We start from the raw sequence: 20,690 nt of genomic DNA, 5'->3' as shown, positions 1-20,690 counted from the left end.
CATTGAAAATGGATTTCATGCTCAAAATGTAATGAAAACTTAAAAAATGTATAAAATAATACTATATTTGGATCATGAAGTATCTTACAAGATATTGTATTTATTCATAAGGTTTTAATTGCATTTGTTCATCTGTCAGGCTACAGTGATTAGGTAGGCTTTAATGTATTCAGCCTTTCAGTATAGCCCTACAGCAAAGTAAAAGGCCTCTTAAAATAATCCCCCGAAGAGCTTTCAAAATTTTATTCACAAATTGATATATATATTTTTCATTTCAGAATATTTATTATTGATGCATGCAATGATTACAGAATAACCAAAAAAATAAAATAAAATGCAAAGAATGGCAATGACTGATTTTTTAAATCACTTTCAACAATTGCAGAAAAAGACCGAAAGAGCAGAAGTACAGCTTCGTCTGACAGAGGAACAACTGACTCTGACCTAACTACAGCAAACCAAGGCCAGACTCCTAAAGGCTACACTCAGACAAGCTGGTCTGTCCTCAGGAAGACTGAAATTATTGTAGAGGTTTCGAAATGGAAGTCTTTTTTTATTTTTTATTTAATACATCTATATTTGAAACTTGTTATAAATATCTTTAATGTAAAGTGTTTGTGTTGTAGGTCTCAGATAAGCTGACAACTGGAAGTGAATGAGGTGGGGATTTTCTTGTTTTTATTTTTTATTTTTTTAAATGTGTTTTCATTTTACATAAAAATAAAGTTATATTGACTCCACACTGGCTATTGTACTTGTTGTTCTTTACGCATCTATACTTCTACATTGTAATTTACCATCCTGTTTGAGCACTGGTTATCCAGATTTAGTGATCCTGAAAAGTTCCTATTCGGATCAGATTGATCCAATCCAATGTTGGTTTGAAAAACTGGCTCAAAAAGTAAACTGGATTACGTGATCATGGATCGTAAAAACTGGATTACTAAATCCGTATAAATGTAGCGTACAGTCCATAGATAAAATTACTTATTGATTTTATTAAGGAGTCTCTGGCGTGGGTTTTATGACTCCTGGCTCCACGAAGTCTGCCTCCGTGACACTTTTTGTTATCCAGAGATATGGACCTAGAGACTTGAAAGACATTCCGACCCCCCCCTTTCTTACACACACACACACACACACACACACACACACACACACACACACACACACACACACACACACACACACACACACACACACACGAGAACATTAGTCCAAAAAGAAATTGGATTTAGAAATCCTGGACCAGCACAAAACTAAAATGTTATGTTTGTAATCTTTGTATCTCATTTCTAACTTTTCTTACCTGTACAACCTTAGAGCATAAATAATGTAAGGGTGTGGGAATTATGTTGATGTACTTTTGATGTACTTTTATTGTTGATGTACCTGTCTATGTTTAGTACCGATGAGTTGCTGCTGACATTTTACAACACATGATGCATAGAGCATGATAATAACTTGTACGGCATACATTCTTTAATACCCTAAATTAAAGACCATCCTCAGGCTGCGGGCAGACACTCAAATTTGCATATGAGCAGCCTCGGCTCCTCTGTGCCGCGTGGCTCGCTCCGAGCCCACGTTTCTTATTTTTCCGACAAAGTAAACTCAATTTAAAGTTGCGATCGCGTTCCTCCGACCGGTATTGCTAACTCCACGCATCAAGAAGGACATCAAAGGACTCCCCTTCACAACGGAAGAAACTCGCATAAAGAGAGAGAACGCCAGACACTAAAGTCCAGGTATTTTAGTTATGCGAATAAGCTGTGCCTTTTATCAAAAAGGTGTTTTATAATCTTGGTGATCCTTAATAGTGTGTGTGAAACTGAAAAAGATTTGCCACTCTTTATCTGAAATCTCTATTTCCTCACTTTGCTATTTCTCTCGGTTTGTTACATGTTCTATAGACCCATATGTAATGCCTATCTCCACGTGGTTTACCTTTGTTCTATGTTTTATGTATGTTCGTGCGTTTGTTCGTTATCTGTCTGACTAGTCATTAAATCCCATTATAATCAAATGAATTGTATTGTTTGCCTCACAGAAAAAGTCACTGAAAGACAGATTCCCTTGCCTAGCTGTTATAAGTTGATTAAAACTTATGAATGATTAATCTACTTCACAAGAAGTAGTAATAATTCCATTTTCTAAATGAATAGATCATTACCGTGTCCGTTCGGAAGAGCGGCGGTTCTGGTTATGTTTGTTTGGTCAAATTAACAATAAATTAATCCAGAATGTAATGATTAATAATAATTTGTTATTGTTGATAATTAATATTCATAACCTGAGAGTCCGCTCTGTCGAGCGGCCAGGATCATATACAATCATATGTTTGTTTGACCAAATTGACCGAAGCTTAAGCCGGAGTATTAATAATTAAGAATAAACTGTTATTGTTGATTATTAATATTCATAAAATGAGCTAATTTTTGTTTACATAAATTTTATCCGGATTAAACCTTTTGAAAGACCGGGACCTGAATCCTCGTTAGAGTCAGCAACTGAAAAAGTTTGGTGGGGTAAACCTCAACTGATCGATAATGCTGTGTTAACCTGGGTCAGTATTCTTTGCATTCACTCATACACCAAATTTATTTATGAAAATCTTAACACACATTTTTAGATTACCCATTATCAAAAGCGCTTTGTACATTTACTCACATTCTCTCTTGCTCTCTCTGTAAGTCTCAATTTGTGTTTGTAATCTTTTTGTTGTTGTTGGTTTTTTTTTTTTTAAAGGATTTTGTTTTGAAAAACTTTTTTGGTTCACCCGATGACTGAATGGTGATATAATAGAACTGATAACAATATAATTTGTTTTTTAGACCAAAAATATATTTAAAAAAAGTATATGATGACAAGATTTTTATTTTTACATATTTTACACAGTTTTTTCATAATTGCTCGTTGTTTTCTATACAATATTTTATTTTACACTTTATCTTAAACTAAAATAATTTTTAAAAAAGACAAGTACACAGCAAATTCATTGGTGTTAAATTTCAAGTGTTGTGGTAATTCAGAGTAAAGTGTTAAAATTCTGGAGTTAGATAAAGGTAAAATAACCCTCTCGGCGTTAGAAGCTGATTTGCCCCCTTTTCATACAGAGTAACATTTATCTACCTTTTTAGAAAACCCTTGTATTTGAGAAACTAATCAGAGTGTCTGAAATCTCGCCACAGCCTCATTCACCTGGCCCTTAAATTGGTCAATTAGTTTAGTCCACTAGACAGAGGGAATGACCACAAATAATTGAATTGAGACACCTGCTGTTGAACACCTGCTGTTAACAAGCACAATCACTAAAGGAATAAGAAATTGAAGGAAGAAATAAAACTACAGACACAGCCTCACACCAAACCAACTGAATTAAAACAGAGGATTAAACAACTCCATTAAATAATAGTATAAGCAGCTTCACTAATTACAGTTTGACTTCATTTCTGTAAGAATATTTTTTTATTAAAGATATTTCATTTGACCTCACCATCATAGAGATCAGAGGCTGCTTATTTGAGCTCTTGAAGCTTTACTCTTGTATCCTAATGTTTCTCTGACTGTTACAGCTGTGTTTCTAAAACTCATCAGCTATAGCAAGAAAGGTCAAGAGAAACTATACTGTTTATGCTTAATTGTTATAGATATAATTTCAGGTGTTTAATAAGTTGATTCATAAAATATGCAAATATAGTTGCATTAAAACTGCGTGGGACAATACTATTCTCAGTCTGCTGCTCTTCATAGAAGATTCAACAAACAATTAGGATGCAATTAATAATTAGAGTGTCATGCACTAAACATTCATGCTCCAACTTAATCATTATGACACACAGGCATCAAGAATCAGGATATGAAACTCAACCGTGGTTGCTAAAAAAAAAGCTGCATAGTTCATGCCGCAATGCATGCTGGGTGCCAGCATAGTACAAAGCTCCCAGCATGCATTGCAGCATGAATAAATTATGCAGCTTTATGTTCTTACAATCTCTTTCTTTTCCTTTATTTTGTGTTGTTTTTGGGAGGTGATGTTTCAGTAAAGTGTTTTTTTTACTTGATTTTTATTTTTTTGTTTGTCACCATTATTGAGATTCAAAGACTAATTGTTGATGTCTGTGTGGTTTTAAGTTCTGCCATTGATCAAACATTCTTATTGTAAATAGTGTTTTTAAACCTGTTATAAAGTTATTAATTATTGGAGCTTCAGTGGTTTCATTTATGTATATTATTTATTTCTCACACATAACTAATATGATACTGAATTAAAAAACAAGCAGGACAGGATGGCTATGATATCACAAATAATCTCTTCAGACTGACACTTTAATTTTCTTTTGGCTTTTCATGCTATATGTATAAATAGTGTAATTAACACTAACTATAGCAGTCAAAATAAATTTAATTTCTCAACGAAGTTAACCTCCACTCCCCAGCAGCCCTGTCCTGACCTCTTCATGCAGCTCAAAGGACCGAGCTGTCCCGGGAGAAGCTTGCTAATACCCAGAGTTGGACCAAAGGCCATCTGGCCATTCAAAGCAGTTGCAGACCTGGACAGTGTCATCCAGCCCAGCACCTCTTTGTGCTGCAAAACGGATGATTTCTCCCAATGAGCTATCAACCAAGGCTGAACCTGGACACAGGCGTCCCGCAAGACACTTTTAACACACAAGACAGGGATAATTTGTCCCAATTGGCCTGTTGCCAAGGCTGAACCTGGACGCAGCAGGCGTCCACCTTGGTACTAAGGAGACAGGGCTCATTTGTCCCTACTGAAGCTATTTTTACCACACAGATAGAGGAATAAAAAAGACACTGAACACCATATGACCGTTAAGTTGTTTAATATTTATTCAGGATGATTCAGAGTCTTCTGTTGGTTTGAGTGGGTAAGCCCCCTGGCTTTTCCCCTTGGCAGGCCGCCATGCCAGCGTCCTCCTGCTGGTTCCCTCCTGGAAAAGAGACACATAAAGGCCAGTTAGCCAGTGCCACACGTTCTGCTGTTACCATCCACGCCAAAGAGAAACTGATTTACCAGGGGAGACCCGGGAGTCCCTGTCCTCCTCCACCAGGGCCCTTTCACATAGTCTGCGGCACTCACGTACTTGGAGAGGTCTGAAGTGAAGTGCGTAGAACTTATCTGAGGTTGAAGTGTCATGGCACATGAATTGCGCCACCTTCCGGTGATCCTCTGAAGAATGTGCATTCTTTGCCTGCGTCAGAGAGAGAGACAGTCAGAACCTTTTTAGGATCAAAGCTGCTGGTTGTAGTCACAGGAGCATCACATGCTTACTCACGTGGGTCGCGATGGCAGTCCGTACGTCAGTAAAAGTCGGTTTGCCGGGAAGCCCCATGCTGATCCATACAGATTGAAAGTATTTGTTTAGGGTCTGACAAGGACTGGCTGTAGAAGTGAAGCCCCAAAGGCTCTGTTTGTCTTATGCCTGGTGATCTGGCGTCAGAGAACAAGCAGAGAGAAAAAGTGAGCGAGAGCATACTACTGGTGACCCCCACCTTACTTGTGCCATACTCACGTTAATGACATAGGCAGACTCGTCTGGGCTTCTGGAAGCCTCTTCAACCTCCTGGATGGTCAAATTCTGGAAGACTCCACAGCAGTGCCCCGAGATGGAGGTTAGGTAGCCTGTAAGAAAGCCATAGAAGCGCCATTGTTGCCTATTGTTTGGGTTGGACTCCAGGCTATCTGATGAAGGCAGTAAGGTTAGACAAATTAGACCACCAATGGTTTAACTTAGCCAGAGCTGCTGGTGCCCTAAAGCAAAGGGAGGGGGCGGAAAAAACACATTTCTGCTCCGGGTCACCAGCAGCTCTTGGTTCACCCAGCCACGTCAGCCCGCCCAATTCGGGGGGGAAGGTGGGCAGGCTGACGTGGCTGGTTTAACCAAGAGCTGCTGGTGCAAGAGTTTCAAGCCTTAGACCGATCCACCTCAGTTCACGACTGACTATATTATCATAAGGTCATTTCCAATTCAGTTTCTAATGACACTATCACTTCTTTTTGAAGAAAACGGCTGCTTTAGAACTTCAAATGTTCAACAACCTTACAGTTTTGTATGTCTTAACAATAAAAATGAAAAAGAAAAAAAAAGCTATTAGCTCAGGTGAGGATCGAACAGGGGTCGACGGTGTCACAACCCAATGAGCTGACCGCTGGACCACAATGACGCTTTAATGCTTGTGTGGCCGGAATGATACTTAATCCTCATCGTTACCCTGCAGGCTACATTTTGCTCATGGGGCTGCGAGACAATAAATAAAAAGAGCGGAGCTGCTGCAAATAATGGATAAAAAGAGTGAGGCTATGGTCAAATAAATAAAAAAATGAAAAAAGTGCGACTGCTGCTTTCTTCGTTCTCCATGCTGGAGAGGAACAGTCTGCGCAAATAGAGCGCAGAGTGGGTGTCCTTGACTACAACTCTCATCTGATTGGCTGAAAGGTACGAGTTGCCCTGACTCTGGCAGGAAAGTCTCAAAAATACACACACACGTATCCAGGGGGAGTCGTACATGAAAGAGGATTTGCACAATTCTCATTCAGGATGAACTCGCAAGTTTTAAACATTCAAAACTTTTTGTACACTCTTATACATTTGCAAATGGTGTTTTGCATGTTTGAAATGTATTTTATGAAAATGTATTTTTTAGTGCTGTCAATCGATTAAAAAAATTAACTAATTAATTGAACCTTTTAAAAAAAATTCATCGCAATTAATCGCATTTAAAATACATAAACTTGTAATTTTGGCTATTTAAATGTAAAATTAATGTAAACGCAAGACAAAAACTATTTTAATTCAAAATATAACTGTTGATTACAATTAAAATTTAAAATATAATTGTTTATTAAATTTTTTATTTAACTTGTAACACAGATTTCTTCATGTAAACAACATACCCACAATAAACCATCAAGATCCTGGCTTGACAGCCATATTTATTAAAGAAATTAAAAGACAGGCATGTTAATGACACTTAAATTTCAAAACAATCAATGCCAATAAAGAAAACATTGATTTCCATGTTGGATTCTAAGTGGACTGCAAAAAAATGCCAAAATACAGGAATTGCAGGTATGGAAAATGAAAAATTATAATAATAAACTATAGAATACAAACTGTTGCACTCATTGTAAAGTTGTATTGCTGTAAGATGATAACTAGTTATAGAGTAGAAACAATTTTGCTTAATCCTCCTTTACATTCATCCAGTTGCTAAGACTAGGAGTATCCCGCAAGAGCACAGAGACTCCCAAAATGCCCGCAAATGAATGATAATTTCTTGCAAACCGGTCGTTAAATACATTGCACACCCCTCTCCCCTGCATCCCTCCAAGCTCTTCAGGTAGCCTATGTCGCGCGCAACTCACCCCCACCGTCCTTCAGGTACGTCTCGCGCGCACACGCCCCTACTCAGATACATCGCTCACTGCACCCCTGACACCCCTCAACGGGCCTGACACAGACACACACAACGCGCTGCAGACGTTTTGGCCCCAACAGCCTTCCATACTGGAGCGACTCCCCTCAGATTTAACACGCTTGATCGCGTTCATCAAATTTGCTTAAACTAAGCGTCCTAAAGTATTACTGTTTTTCACAAGGATTCTGACACAACAACGTGAAGCATACGCTTTCGTTGCGTTTAATGAGGAAACACGCTAAACTAAAGGGCTCATGCTAAAAGGCAGAGTAATGCCCTGTCTTTGACAGCTCGCGACTTCACCAGAGACTTTCTGAGTATATTCACATAAGACACCAATACTCCGATTTTTAATATGATTAAGATTATACTCTTATTAAAATTCTACCGTGTAGCCTAAGCAGTGATTTTATTACCTTAAAGGAACACCGAGTCACGAAATGCGGAGGATTTTCTTTCTGTTCGCCATGCGGTATCAACTTACAACAGAAGTCGAAAGTTAAAAATGAAACACGCGAAATTGCATGAAACTTTGGAGAGCCTGGTGGTGCAACTAATTGTTTTATACTGAAACTTGCCTTCAAAAAGTGCTTCCTTGGTCTTATCCACATTTCTTGCATGTTAAACACACGTCCACCATAACAGGAAGTAAAAAAACCTGCAACTGCAGGTTTAATTATTTAAAATTAATCACATGCATTAACGCACTAATTTTGACAGCGCTAATATTTTATTTTGTGCACGTGAAATTTTTTTTTGAATATAAATAAATATTTTACGCACATGCATTTGATTTTATGCACGTAAATTTGGCTATGCATGTGTACATCGTGTCTTTTGCGTGAATTTCTTTTGAGTCTTTTCTGACTCCATACGAATTGACAAGAGAAGGTATCAATAAAAGGTTTGAACACCATAATAATCAAGCAATACAACTGTATATTTCTGGTACATACAGTTCGTATCAATTATAATAATAACCATGATATTTATAAACCATATTCAATAATGAGTAATATAAATGCATAAAATATACTGGAGAGCGCGTTGCAGTCATTTTGATTCAATTTTTTTTCAATTCAATTCAGCTTTATTTGTATAGCGCTTTTACAATGTAGATTGTGTCAAAGCAGCTTCACATAAATGGTCATAGTAATTGGAACAGTGTGGTTCAGGTTTTAGTGTTTAAGTTCAGTTCAGTTCAGTTTTTGAAAGACCAACACATGTACGAAAATGTCGGGCGATGCACACTTGGCACATGGCTGAGCTGCCAAAATGACTGCAAGAAGTTCTCACCCTTATATTCAAAATTTGAATGCTGGCCAAAGGTCAGCCTCCTTATTGAGAAATTAGAGGGAGTTGATAAGGCTCCGCCCTCTCTCAACTAGTTGCACATTATTTCTAATTGCACAGCAAAAATCATAGGTTCTGAACTATCAGCATGACTGGATTCAATGTCCTAAACTCCCCTTCTAGTCACCTGGTCATTTGTTGGGTACATCAGAGTTATATTATCTGAAGCCAATATTGTACCCTGACCCTATTTGAGAAATAGCGTCTTTGTCATGTGGACATTTGAGTACATCAAAACCTAATTCAATATTGTACTCCTCACCCTCTCCTTATCATTTTGTTTCCACGTTGAGCATAAAAAAAATAAAAATAATAATATTAATAACCACATACAAAAGGTTTTCCCAGAGATTGGTTGCGGCTGGAAGGGCATCTGCTGTGTAAAAACGTGCTGGATAATTTGGCAGTTCATTCCGCTGTGGCGACCCAGGATTAATGAAGGGACTAAGCTGAAAAGAAAATTAATTAATGAATAAACATATAGAAGGTTTCATCTTCAATAAGGGTTAAAAACACATTGATTTACTTGGTTGGTTACAATGATTGCAATAAACACATAGAATATGAGGAAAACTATGGCATTTTATTTAAAGACATCTATCTTAATAGTAACACTTTAACTGGTTGCATTTCATTTACATGCATTAAGTCCAGAGTTCCTTTATCTCTACTAGTGATGGGAAGTTCGAATCATTTTACTGACTCGGATCTTTGAGTCTCGTTCATCGAGATGAACCAATGTTTTTGAGTCATTTTGTTCATTTAGTTCAATTTGCAAAAATATTATTAAAATGTTACGAATTGCTTCCAAACACATCTACATCTAGCCCAAAAGGTTGATCACACGACAAATAAGTCATTAATAGAATACTATAAAATGGAGAAAATAATAATTCAATGTTTACCAGCTTTTGTCTCTTTTGTCTATGAAGGTATTGTTGTCTCTTTGATTAGCTCACCTCTTCATGTCTTTAAATTTCAGTGGTTCATTCACGTTACACTGACAGTCACATATGATCTTAACCAAAGTACACAGTCTGAGCCGATAGGAGCCATGATAATTAGTTCAATTCAATTATTTTTCCAGCTCTAAACATGTATGATTGGCCCATGAGGAACGAATGACTCAGACCCGATAGAGGACCAAAGAGTTGAATGAATCAATTCTTTTTCCAGCTCTAAACGCATATGATTGGCACGTGAGGAACGAATGACTCAAACCTGATAGAGAACTCGAGAGATGAACGTTTTAATTCTTTTTCTGGCTCTAAACTCAAATGATTAGCCCGTGAGGATCGAATGACTCAAACCCGATAGAGGACTCGAGAGAAAAACGGTTAAATTCTTTTTCCGGCTCTAAACGCATATGATTGGCCCGTGATGAACGAATGACTCAGACCCGATAGAGGACTCAAGAGGTGAACGGATCGATTTTTTTTCCGGCTCTAAACGCATATGATTGGCCCGTGATGAACGAATGACTCAGACCCGATAGAGGACTCAAGAGGTGAACGGATCGATTTTTTTTCCGGCTCTAAACACATATGATTGGCTTCTGCCTTTCTGCGATGAACGACTCAAAAGACTTGAAATAAACGATACCACCTGCACAAATGTGCGCACACGCGGATGAACAAATCACTCCCTGAGAGGACTCGTAGTTCCCGAGTCATATTGAAGATTCGTTTAAAATTAACGAATTGTTCATGAACGACCAATCTCTACAAAAGTGTACATCCAACAGGATGTAAAGACACATGGAGCACATAACAAGCACATGACTAAGAAGTCATGAAAAGAGTCTTGTAAGGCAATTAGTTTTCCCGTTGAAAGGCTTGTAAAGCACCATTGGTAGTTGATTACATTGTGCCCAAATTGATAAAAAGTCCCCAGAACATCTGCAGATAAAGTATTGGTTAAAATAGTCAAATCAATTGTCTCTCTATTATCTGTAATGTATTCTCTTATGGTTTAAAGCCGTCAAGGCAGTCCTAAATGACTGAGACCAGACAATGTGGTGCCCAACCAAGATTTAGGATTCAGTATTGGACTCGTTCTGATTCTGCAGTATGCCCATTATATGCACCTTATCGATGAGCAAAAGCATAATGCAAAGTGGGGTTTCCTGGCGTCATAGCGCAAATGAATTCTTCAGCCAATTAAGGGCAACCTTCTTCTGCGGGCCCTGGGGCACCAACCCCATCTAGCCCTTATGTTAATTCAGCCCTGTGGGTGGACAAGTACATCTCCGTCAGAAGCATTTGGAACACCATCTCTTGCCTTATATCTTACACTTTGTCCAATTCATTTCCAGTGGTATATTATTCACCATCAGACTTTCGAAATGACTTGCTATCATCTGAGATATATTCAGGTTTATCTCCAGCAAAGTCTTTCAGCTGTACTGCCACACAGGTAGCAGGTGCATCACACCGTCCGATTCCACAATCCAGCTCCTATGTGCAATCATCACTTTCATTGGGTAAGTAGTCCAAAGAACCAAGGACCCAGGATTAGGAGCAGAGCTGTCCTTGTAATCATGTTTTCCACTTATGCCTAGGTCAGGCTGCGTGATTTTAGCCCCGATATTGGATTTTTAATAAAATAATAAATATATTTCAAGAACTCAACATTTTTTACAGAAAATATTATTACATTTTACAAAACAAAAATTAATATTTACATTATAGTATAGTACCCTGTTAAATTTACAAGTGAGGGTTGTGTAAACAAGACACACAAATATCTCTTGTCTCGTATTTCCTGCAAGAAAATTTCCATGTTGTACATGATGTACAGTAACAACAGTGAAAATGTGATGGCCTGCACTTTAGACCACTCTTGATTATAATAAAATCTAAGACGTAGAAGGAATAAAATTAGCAAAATTGTTGTTTACACGTTTAATACAGTGCATCGTCTATGCGTAGGTTTTGTGGTGAAACACACCTTACTTAGGAGCACAACAACATTAAGTTATATTAAAAATAAACTAATTTTTGACACTCTCACCAAACATTAGGGCCAGTGTGAGTAAAAGTTTTGTTCTTTCCAAGCAAAACAGATGTAATTCTACCAAATTAAGCCATGAATAAAAAGTATTAGCTGAACATTCTACTACTCAGCTCGAACAAATGCCTGACAAACTCTGCATTAGCCCTTGTAGGCTGATTGCCATGTAAAAAGTATTTACTGTAGTGTAGAAACCTATTTAAAAAAAAATTAATCAAAGAATGTGGAATTCAGTGTAACAAGTACAACATGTTTCTCACACCCACAGTACTGTAAAAAAGAGAGAAAAAAAACGCACACATACGTTTTTCTTGAACTGCATTTCACATGTGATTAACTACATGATTTTGGAGCTCATGTAAATGGTTACACACTGATTTACAGTAGGCACAGTGGTATTTTTGGTAGCACACTATACATCTCTGGATAGACAGCAATGGATCATGTCCTCGCAAAAGTATTGTCTGATGCATCTGTGGAAGTTAAACAAATACTAAAATTAAATTTAAAAAACGATTATTAAATAAAAACACTTTACATGTTAAAATGTAGCATGTGGGATGAGAGAATGCTAATACTTAGGACCTATTGATTTTATATACATCACAAAGTTCAGTTTGTCTTTACAGTTCAGATGTCTTACCATGCCATGCAGGTTGTACAGTTCGGACGGAGTCTACCTGCTTTTAGATCAATGACGTATAAGCCCCACACACAGAGCTCTAGCTCCTCCTATTTGGCTCTGCAGCGAGCACCTTCTCTTTAGATCTAAAAGACCATTTTGTGCTGTGGTGGTGGCTGTGTCTATTCTAAAGGAATTGCTGGAGAAATCATCATATGGGAAACAGGACATGATTAGGATGGATTTGAGATGCTTCTGAAACTAAAAACGAGTGACTGGGTGGTTGAAATCGTTTGTGAAAAGTGGGTCTGATTGGGAAGTGGTTTGTGATTTATTGTTTTGTAAAATATGGTGGCCTCTTTTTGTCTGATCAGTTTTGCTTTATTTAATGAAAAAAAGAGATTGTTTTGCTTTCCGGCATTACTAGATCAGATGAATGTTTGGGTTAAACCCGAATGTAATAGTGAGTTTGGAACATCTTAGGAATCTGAAGAAAGCTTCAATAAACATGGCATTGAGTGTACATGCTGTATAGATCAAATCCTATCCTTTGTGAAGGGTAGATACACATTTTGTGGAGGTTTTCATTGTTATAGGGTGTCTGGTGTCTTGACGTGTGGGATGGGTTTTTGGATGCCTTTAGTGAGAAGGGCTGTTTGACAATTAGCTGTGAGGTGCAGTGGAACTGTAAATGAGCTTGTGGAAAATTTGGATTCCACTCAATTAGCCTTTAATAGAGTCAACTTGGACTTTTTTTTGATGATTGTGAGGTAGGATATGCATGAAGAGATTGTGGGTGGGAAAAAAAAAACAGATAATGGAACATCGTAAATGACGTGAAATGCTTTGAAGCTTTTCCATGCTGTTAAGTATAACTTGAGGGTTTTAGGTGCTTGGAGAATAAAATCGAGGGAGGCTTCAATCAGATTTTTTAGGCTATGGAAATATCAGCTCTGAGTAAGGTGGGACTTGGGTTGGTAACTTCCACGTCTGGAGAGAACTATCTAAATTTCTGGAAGGCAAATTGAGTGAGAGAGAGAGAGTCAGCAATTTAACTTTTTAACTCAGGAATGTGCTTTGCAAAACTAATGTGGGTGAATTTAATGGCCTTTGTTTATGTAGTAAATAGTTGCTTCGTTATCACAGTAAATTATAATGCAGGAAGCATACCATTCTTTACCCCACAGAAAATGCTATGATGACTAGAGGGTAAAGCTCGAATATCACTGTTGTGTACTGTGGCTTCAAGTGTAACGCATTTTGAGCCTTATGATGTTCCATATGGAACACGCAGCGAAATCCTGCGTCTGCGCAGTATGACATTGTAGCATGTCTCCTGTATATCCGCAATATTCAGTAAAGAGTTCTGTTGCATAAGTTTTGTGTCCGTGTCATCGCTTAAGTGCAGCGCACTTACATCCATGAGAGATGTAACAAAACTGGCGACGAGGATAAACGATCTTCTGCGTCACTTAAAGACGCAACACGCGATTGCTAACGCAGGGAAAGTTATTCACGAACAAAACGAAAATAAAAGTACAACGGCCGCACATCACGACGACGACACACATCGGCGCGGGAAGGAAAGAAAGCAACAACAACAACAACAAAAAGCAGCGTGAGTAAAAGAAATAAAAGAAGACTAAAGGAAATGGCTGGTCTAGTAGAGCAAATCGGCTCATATGATGAAACTGTAGAGCAATGGAGCTCATATACTGAGCGATTTGATTATTTTGTTCAGGCTAACGGAATAAAAGATGAGGTTTTAGTACCAACTTTCCTCAGTGTAATGGGCAGTAAGACAAAAAGTAATTTATTACGCAGTCTGGTCCAGCCAGATAAGCCTGGTGATCGCTCATTTAAGGATATTGTAGCATTGCTGCAAGAACATTATGCACCGAAACCCTTCATCATTGCTGAAAGATTCCGCTTTCATAAACGTAATCAGTTAGAGGGAGAATCAATTGCACAATTTGTTGCTGTATTGAAGCGATTGTCAGAGCACGGTGAATTTGGTACAACACTGAATGACACAATAAGAGACAGATTTGTTTGTGGCCTACGTAGTGAAACAATACAAAAAAGACTTCTTTGTGAAAGTAATCTCACATTGGAACGTGCAATGGAAATCAGTGTATCCATGGAAATGGCTGCTAAAGAAGCACAAGAGTTAAGCACATCCAGTCATGTAAACAAAGTGTACAGTGAGAAAATGAAACAGGAGCCTAAGAAAGCATGCTACCGCTGTGGAAAAAGTCGTCATTCAGCACATGAATGCTGGTATAAAGATAAAGACTGTAGAAATTGTGGAAAAAAAGGGCACATCGAGCGTGCATGCCAAAGTAAAAAGCTGATTGCAACAGGGAAAGTAAACTCATCCAAACTTACTGAACCTAGGAAAGATTATATCAGGAAAACAACAAAGAAAAAATGTAAATCAAGTGGAGAATACAGGAAAAGAAGAATATGAATCCGATGAAAATGAGTTCTCACATATTATGTCTGTGTCTTCAAACTCTGATGGGTACTGGGTAACACCACTGCTGGAGGGACAGGCTATTCCCATGCAAGTGGACACAGGCGCAGCGGTATCACTGGTGGCAGAGTCGACGTACAGAGAAAAATGGCCACACCTCCGACCTAAGGAAACAAACCTAACCCTGAAATCATACACTGGAGAGATGGTACCTCTTTCAGGAGTTGTAGACATAACTGTGGAGCTAAATAAACAGAAGGTAAAATTACCATTATATGTTGTGAAAGGAAGCAGCCACACAGCATTAATGGGCCGAGCATGGCTAGAGAAAATAAAGCTAAACTGGCAAGAAGTGCACTTAATCGCAAAAGAGTCTACCAGTTTGCAAAACATTCTGAGAAAGCATGCAGAGGTGTTCAAAGAGGAACTAGGAAACATGAAAGACATTACAGTAAAGCTGGCCATTAAACATGACAGTAACCCAAAGTCCTTGAAAGCGCGCCCTGTTCCTTACGCAATAAAGCCGAAGGTGGAAACGGAATTGGCCCGCTTGGAGGAAACCGGAGTACTTAAGAAAGTGAGTGTGAGTGAGTGGGCCACGCCCATTGTTCCGGTGTTAAAAAAGGATGGAACTGTCCGAATTTGTGGTGATTTTAAAGTCACGGTCAATCCTGTGCTAACTGTAGAACAGTACGCCTTGCCATTAATCAAAGATCTTTTTGCTGGATTATCAGGGGGTCAGAAATTCAGGAAAATAGATTTATGTAAAGCTTACCTTCAAATGCAGGTAGATCCTGTTTCACAAGAGCTGCTGACCATTGTTACTCACAAGGGCCTCTACCAATATCAGCGGCTACCATTCGGGATAACTTCGGCTCCAGCACTGTTTCAACGGGCCATGGACCATATCCTGAGTGGTTTGAATGGAGTACAATGTTATCTTGATGACCTGTTAATAACAGGAAAAGATGATGAGGAGCATCTCAGGAACTTAAATGAGACCTTGCAGCGGTTAAAGGAGTATGGTCTTCGGGTCAAGAAAGATAAATGCAAATTCTTTCAACCTACCATCGAATATCTGGGACATGTTATCGACAGCACTGGTCTCCACACAGCACCATCAAAGGTAAAGGCTATTGTGGATGCACCATCTCCAAGGAACATAAGCCAGCTGAGGTCTTTCCTAGGGCTCCTAACATACTATGCAAAGTTCATGCCAAACCTGGCCAGTACGCTTCGTCCTCTGCATGAATTACTAAACAAGTCTAAACAATGGGTATGGTCTAACAAATGCGAAAAGGCATTCAAAGATGTGAAAAGTGTATTGATAAAATCCAAGGTCCTCACACATTACAACCCTTCTTTACCCATACAGTTGACATGTGATGCGTCTCCATAAGGCGTTGGCACCGTACTTTCACATGTGATGGCATCCGGCAAAGAAAGACCAATCGCTTTTGCATCAAGGACTCTAAACTCTGCAGAGAGTAATTACGCACAAATCGAACAAGAAGCTTTGGCAATTGTATTTGGTGTAAAAAAGTTCCACAAGTACTTGTTTGAACGTAAATTTACTCTGCTCACTGACCACAGGCCACTTACATCTATCTTTGGCGCTCAAACAGGCATTCCCTCATTGGCGGCAAACTGCATGCAGCGCTGGGCTCTGCTATTGTCAGCGCATCAGTATGACATCAAATACAGGCGATCTGAACATCACTGTAATGCAGATGGACTGTCCAGGTTGCCTCTGCCAGACATGCCACCTGAGGGCAGTCAAGCTGACATCTTCTACTTCAAGGAAGTGCAAAGTGCTCCAGTCACGGCGGCTCAGGTTAAACGATTTACTAGAACTGATCCAGTTAGCTCCCCTGCATCCATGGGAATTCCCAGAGGACCCATGGCAAAGAATACATATCGACTTTGCAGGACCAATGGAGAACCACATGTTTCTGGTGATGGTTGATGCTCACAGCAAATGCCCAGAGGTAGCCATTATGAATGGCACATCTTCTGAGAGAACCATCGAAGAGCTCAGATCTGTATTCAGTCGTTTTGGCATACCACAGCAGCTTGTAAGTGACAATGGCCCCCAACTCGTGTCAGAAGAGTTCCAGTCCTTCCTACAAATGAATGGTATACGACACATCAAATCTGCACCATACCATCCATCTACAAATGGTCTGGCTGAACGTTTCGTACAGACTCTAAAAAAGGCTCTGAAAGCATCGCAGGATAAGGGTTCCTTAAATCAAAGATTGTACACTTTCCTCTTAGCTTATAGGAATACACCACACGCAGTCACAAAAGTCTCTCCTGCTACAGCATTGTTGAAACGTCAACTACGAACCAGACTGGACCTGCTGAGACCATCTGAAACCAAGCAGATTGTCTCCTCACAACAGCAAAGGCAGGTGGAGAGGCGATGTAATGTAAAACACAGAAGTTTCAACAGGGCTGATTGGGTTCTTGCTCATAATTATGGGAAGGGATCAAAGTGGGTACATGCAACCATTCTTGCACAAACTGGTCCTGTCTCATACATTGTTGAAACTAGAGACAAGCAGACATGGAGGAGACATGTAGATCAGATATTGTCTTCAGCAATGCCTAACGATGACTCTGGTGAGTTGGAGAACCAACAGAAATTCTGCCCTCACATTGACCCAGTGAAGGATGTGGTACCTGAAAATTTTCCCACACCGCTTGCTAGGGAGTCACAGGTAATTGCACCCTCTGAGGATACACCTCTTTCACCTGCTACATCAGCAGCTATTACAGACACTTTAGTAAACCTGCCATCTGGTTCTTTTGATCGTTACCCAACTAGAGTGCGGAAACCACCACAGAGATTGGATCTCTAGTTAGAGGCTAACCCACGTCGATGGGGCAGAATAATCCCCAGGGTTTAGCCAGGGAAATGAGGCAGTCTACCCTCTTTCCCTTATGTTGGGACTTATTGTGTTATATTGTTATGTTCCCTACATCTATTAAAAATATATATAATAATCAACCGAACATATATAGTGTTAACGTACCCCTGAGTGTTAAAGTAAAGGGGGAGGAATGTGTTGTGTACTGTGGCTTCAAGTGTAACGCATTTTGAGCCTTATGATGTTCCATATGGAACACGCAGCAAGATCCTGCATCTGCGCAGTATGACATTGTAGCATGTCTCCTGTATATCCGCAATATTCAGTAAAGAGTTCTGTTGCATAAGTTTTGTGTCCGTGTCATCGCTTAAGTGCAGCGCACTTACATCCATGAGAGATGTAACAATCACCAAAGATTATAGTGGTTTTGGCAAGGTCTAGTAGCTGGGGGGTAAAGTGGACACAAACCAGCGTTCTTGGTAATATCCTCCCAATCAGACTGATGGGTCGCATTGGTGAGTAATATCCTCCCCACCAGATGTTCAATTAAGTAGCTGTAAAAGAAGGACAACCATTCTATCATTTGAGAAATACTATCCATTTTTACATTTACATTTAGTCATTTAGCAGACTCTTTTATCCAAAGCGATTTTGGTACAGTTAGTGTGATATTCAGAGAGGCAATTGCAGATTAGGAAGTCAAGTGGAGACTAAATAGTTGAGTTTTTAGTCGTTTCTTGAAAATAGCGAGTGACTCTGCTGTTCTGATGCAGTTAGGGAGTTCATTCCACCAACTGGGCAGATTAAGCGTGAGGATTCGCGAAAGTGATTTCTTCTCTCTTTGGGATGGAACCATGAGGCGACGTTCATTCACAGAATGCAAGTTTGGACACCTCAGACTCAGAGAGCTGAGAAAAAGAGGTGAGTGTGTGTGGTGTTAGTGGTGTATCTTGCGTGTTTGTTGTAGGTGCAGCAAATTGAGCACTGATTTTTGCAGTTTTGGTGCAAAAGAATGTAGCAAAGTCATCAGTAGTAAGTGTGGAGGATGCGGGTGGAGGAGGAGGATAGAGGAGGGAGGAAAATGTTTTAAAAAGTAGGCGAGGATTAGTCGCATTGTTAATTTTCAGACGGTAATATGTCTGCTTTGCAGAAGTAACCTCAGCTGAGAAATAGGACAGAAGAGTTTAGTTAAGAGCTGTGCAGGATTTTTAGTTTTCCGCCAAATTCTCTCTGCAGCCCGAAGTTTTGAGCGATGCTCACGGAGAGCATCCGAGAGCCAGGGTGCAGGAGGACTAGCACGGGCTGGCCTGGATGTAAGAGGACATAATCGATCTAGACATGATGCTAGTGTGGAGCAGAGTGTATCAGTGGCACTGTTCGTATCAAGTGCAGAGAGTTTGCAAGATGGAGGAAGAGAGTCTGAAACAATGGTGGATAGTCTATTGGGTGAGAGAGATCGTAGGTTTCTGCGAAAGGTAACCAGTGTTGGAGTGTGTGGCGGCTCAGGAGTAATGTGGATGTTGAGAGACAGAAGGAAATGATCCGATATTTGTAGTGGAGTTACTATTGTTTGATCAGCGAAGCAGTGTCGTGTGTAAATAAGGTCTAGCTGATTACCTAATTTGTGGGTAGCAGAAGTAGGTGCTCTTTTTAGGTCAAAAGAGGCAAGCAGAGTCTGAAAGTCAGCAGCTTTTCTCAACGTAAATGTTGAAGTCACCTAGCACCAACAAGGGAGTGTCAAAATTAGAAAAAGATGAGAGAAGAACATCCAGTTCATCTAAGAAGTGACCTAATTTACCTGGTGGGCGGTAGATGACAACCACATTTATGTAGAAGGGGTGGATAATGCTGACTGCATGGAATTCAAAGGAGCGGATTGTTGGCAGGGACGGTCTCTGAGTGAATTTCCATTCTTTGGAAATTAGTAGTCCAGTCCCACCCCCTCTCCCTGTCTGACGAGGAGTGTGGGAAAAAGAGAAATTAGCAGAATAAAGTAGCATGTGTAACAGTGTCCTCCGGCCTCAACCAGGTCTCAGTTAGAGCCATGAGATTATAGTCAGAATATGTAGCTATGGAGGTAATAAAATCTGCCTTGTTAACAGCTGATTGACAATTCCAGAGGCCCACGGTGAGAGAGAGTTGTGAAATAGCAGATACATGTATTGAACGAAGGTTGTGAGGATTACGCCTGCAGCGTACCTCCCGTGTTTTGTGAGTGTTAGTAACAACAGGAATTAGAAAACACATAATAAACATGCACTGACAACAAAAATAAGTGTAAAGATAAAGTAAAACAAGAAAGTAAAGTACTCAAGTGCTTTGTGGGTGTCTTTGCTCGGTGGAGTCGCGCAGGTAGATTCGATGGCGAAGGTAGAGTCGATGGCGCTGGTAGAGTCGATGGTGAAGGTAGAGTCGATGGCGAAGGTAGAGTCGATGGCGCAGGTAGAGTCGATGGCGAAGGTAGAGTCGATGGCGAAGGTAGAGTCGATGGCGAAGGTAGAGTCGATGGCGAAGGTAGAGTCGATGGCGCAGGTAGAGTCGATGGCGAAGGTAGAGTCGATGGCGAAGGTAGAGTCGATGGTCTTTACACTCGTCGGTCTTCACACGAGGCGGTCTTCACACGAGGCTGCCGCGGTGAACTAGTTGCTTATATAACCCCAAAGCACTAGCTGATTGAATTCAAGTCTTAAATGTACTTACAGGCTGCTGGTTCCGATGGTAAAGTGCTTCTCCTGCCGACTAAAGCTAGCGTGCTCACAATATAGTGATTACCTGGCGTTTGGACACACCTCCCGAGTCAAAACAAGGGCGGAAATGCGGCGGATGACGCGGAACTGTCTGCGTTCACTACACAAGCTCTTATAGTAACCAAGGAAACAGTGGCTAAACACTTCTAGTATTATACACAACT

At 39.8% G+C, this 20,690-nt stretch overlaps 1 protein-coding gene and 1 long non-coding RNA gene across 2 annotated transcripts in view; one reads left to right on the top strand and one right to left on the bottom strand.

Moving 5' to 3' along the window:
• Nucleotides 1–566: 566 nt before the first annotated feature.
• Nucleotides 567–6,084, top strand: LOC141377697 (uncharacterized). The gene is made up of 3 exons (XR_015507203.1): nucleotides 567–1,451; nucleotides 2,899–3,038; nucleotides 4,394–6,084. It is a non-coding gene; the product is annotated as an uncharacterized LOC141377697 (long non-coding RNA).
• Nucleotides 4,832–20,690, bottom strand: part of LOC147833882 (uncharacterized) — a 96,888-nt gene continuing 81,029 nt past the window's right edge. The window contains exons 2-5 of the mRNA XM_087281233.1: nucleotides 5,538–5,707; nucleotides 5,301–5,455; nucleotides 5,039–5,216; nucleotides 4,832–4,955 (exon numbers count right to left, since the gene is read on the bottom strand). Of these exons, the coding sequence (XP_087137359.1) occupies nucleotides 4,867–4,955; nucleotides 5,039–5,216; nucleotides 5,301–5,357 (324 nt within the window). The 5' untranslated portion in view covers nucleotides 5,358–5,455; nucleotides 5,538–5,707 and the 3' untranslated portion in view covers nucleotides 4,832–4,866. The remainder of the gene's footprint in view (nucleotides 4,956–5,038; nucleotides 5,217–5,300; nucleotides 5,456–5,537; nucleotides 5,708–20,690) is intronic.

Source organism: Danio rerio, chromosome 14, assembly GCF_052040795.2.
Source record: "Danio rerio strain M-AB ecotype USA chromosome 14, GRCz13ab, whole genome shotgun sequence".
In the NCBI taxonomy this organism is placed as follows: domain Eukaryota; kingdom Metazoa; phylum Chordata; class Actinopteri; order Cypriniformes; family Danionidae; genus Danio; species Danio rerio.
This window is presented reverse-complemented; position numbering and strand designations above follow the sequence as displayed.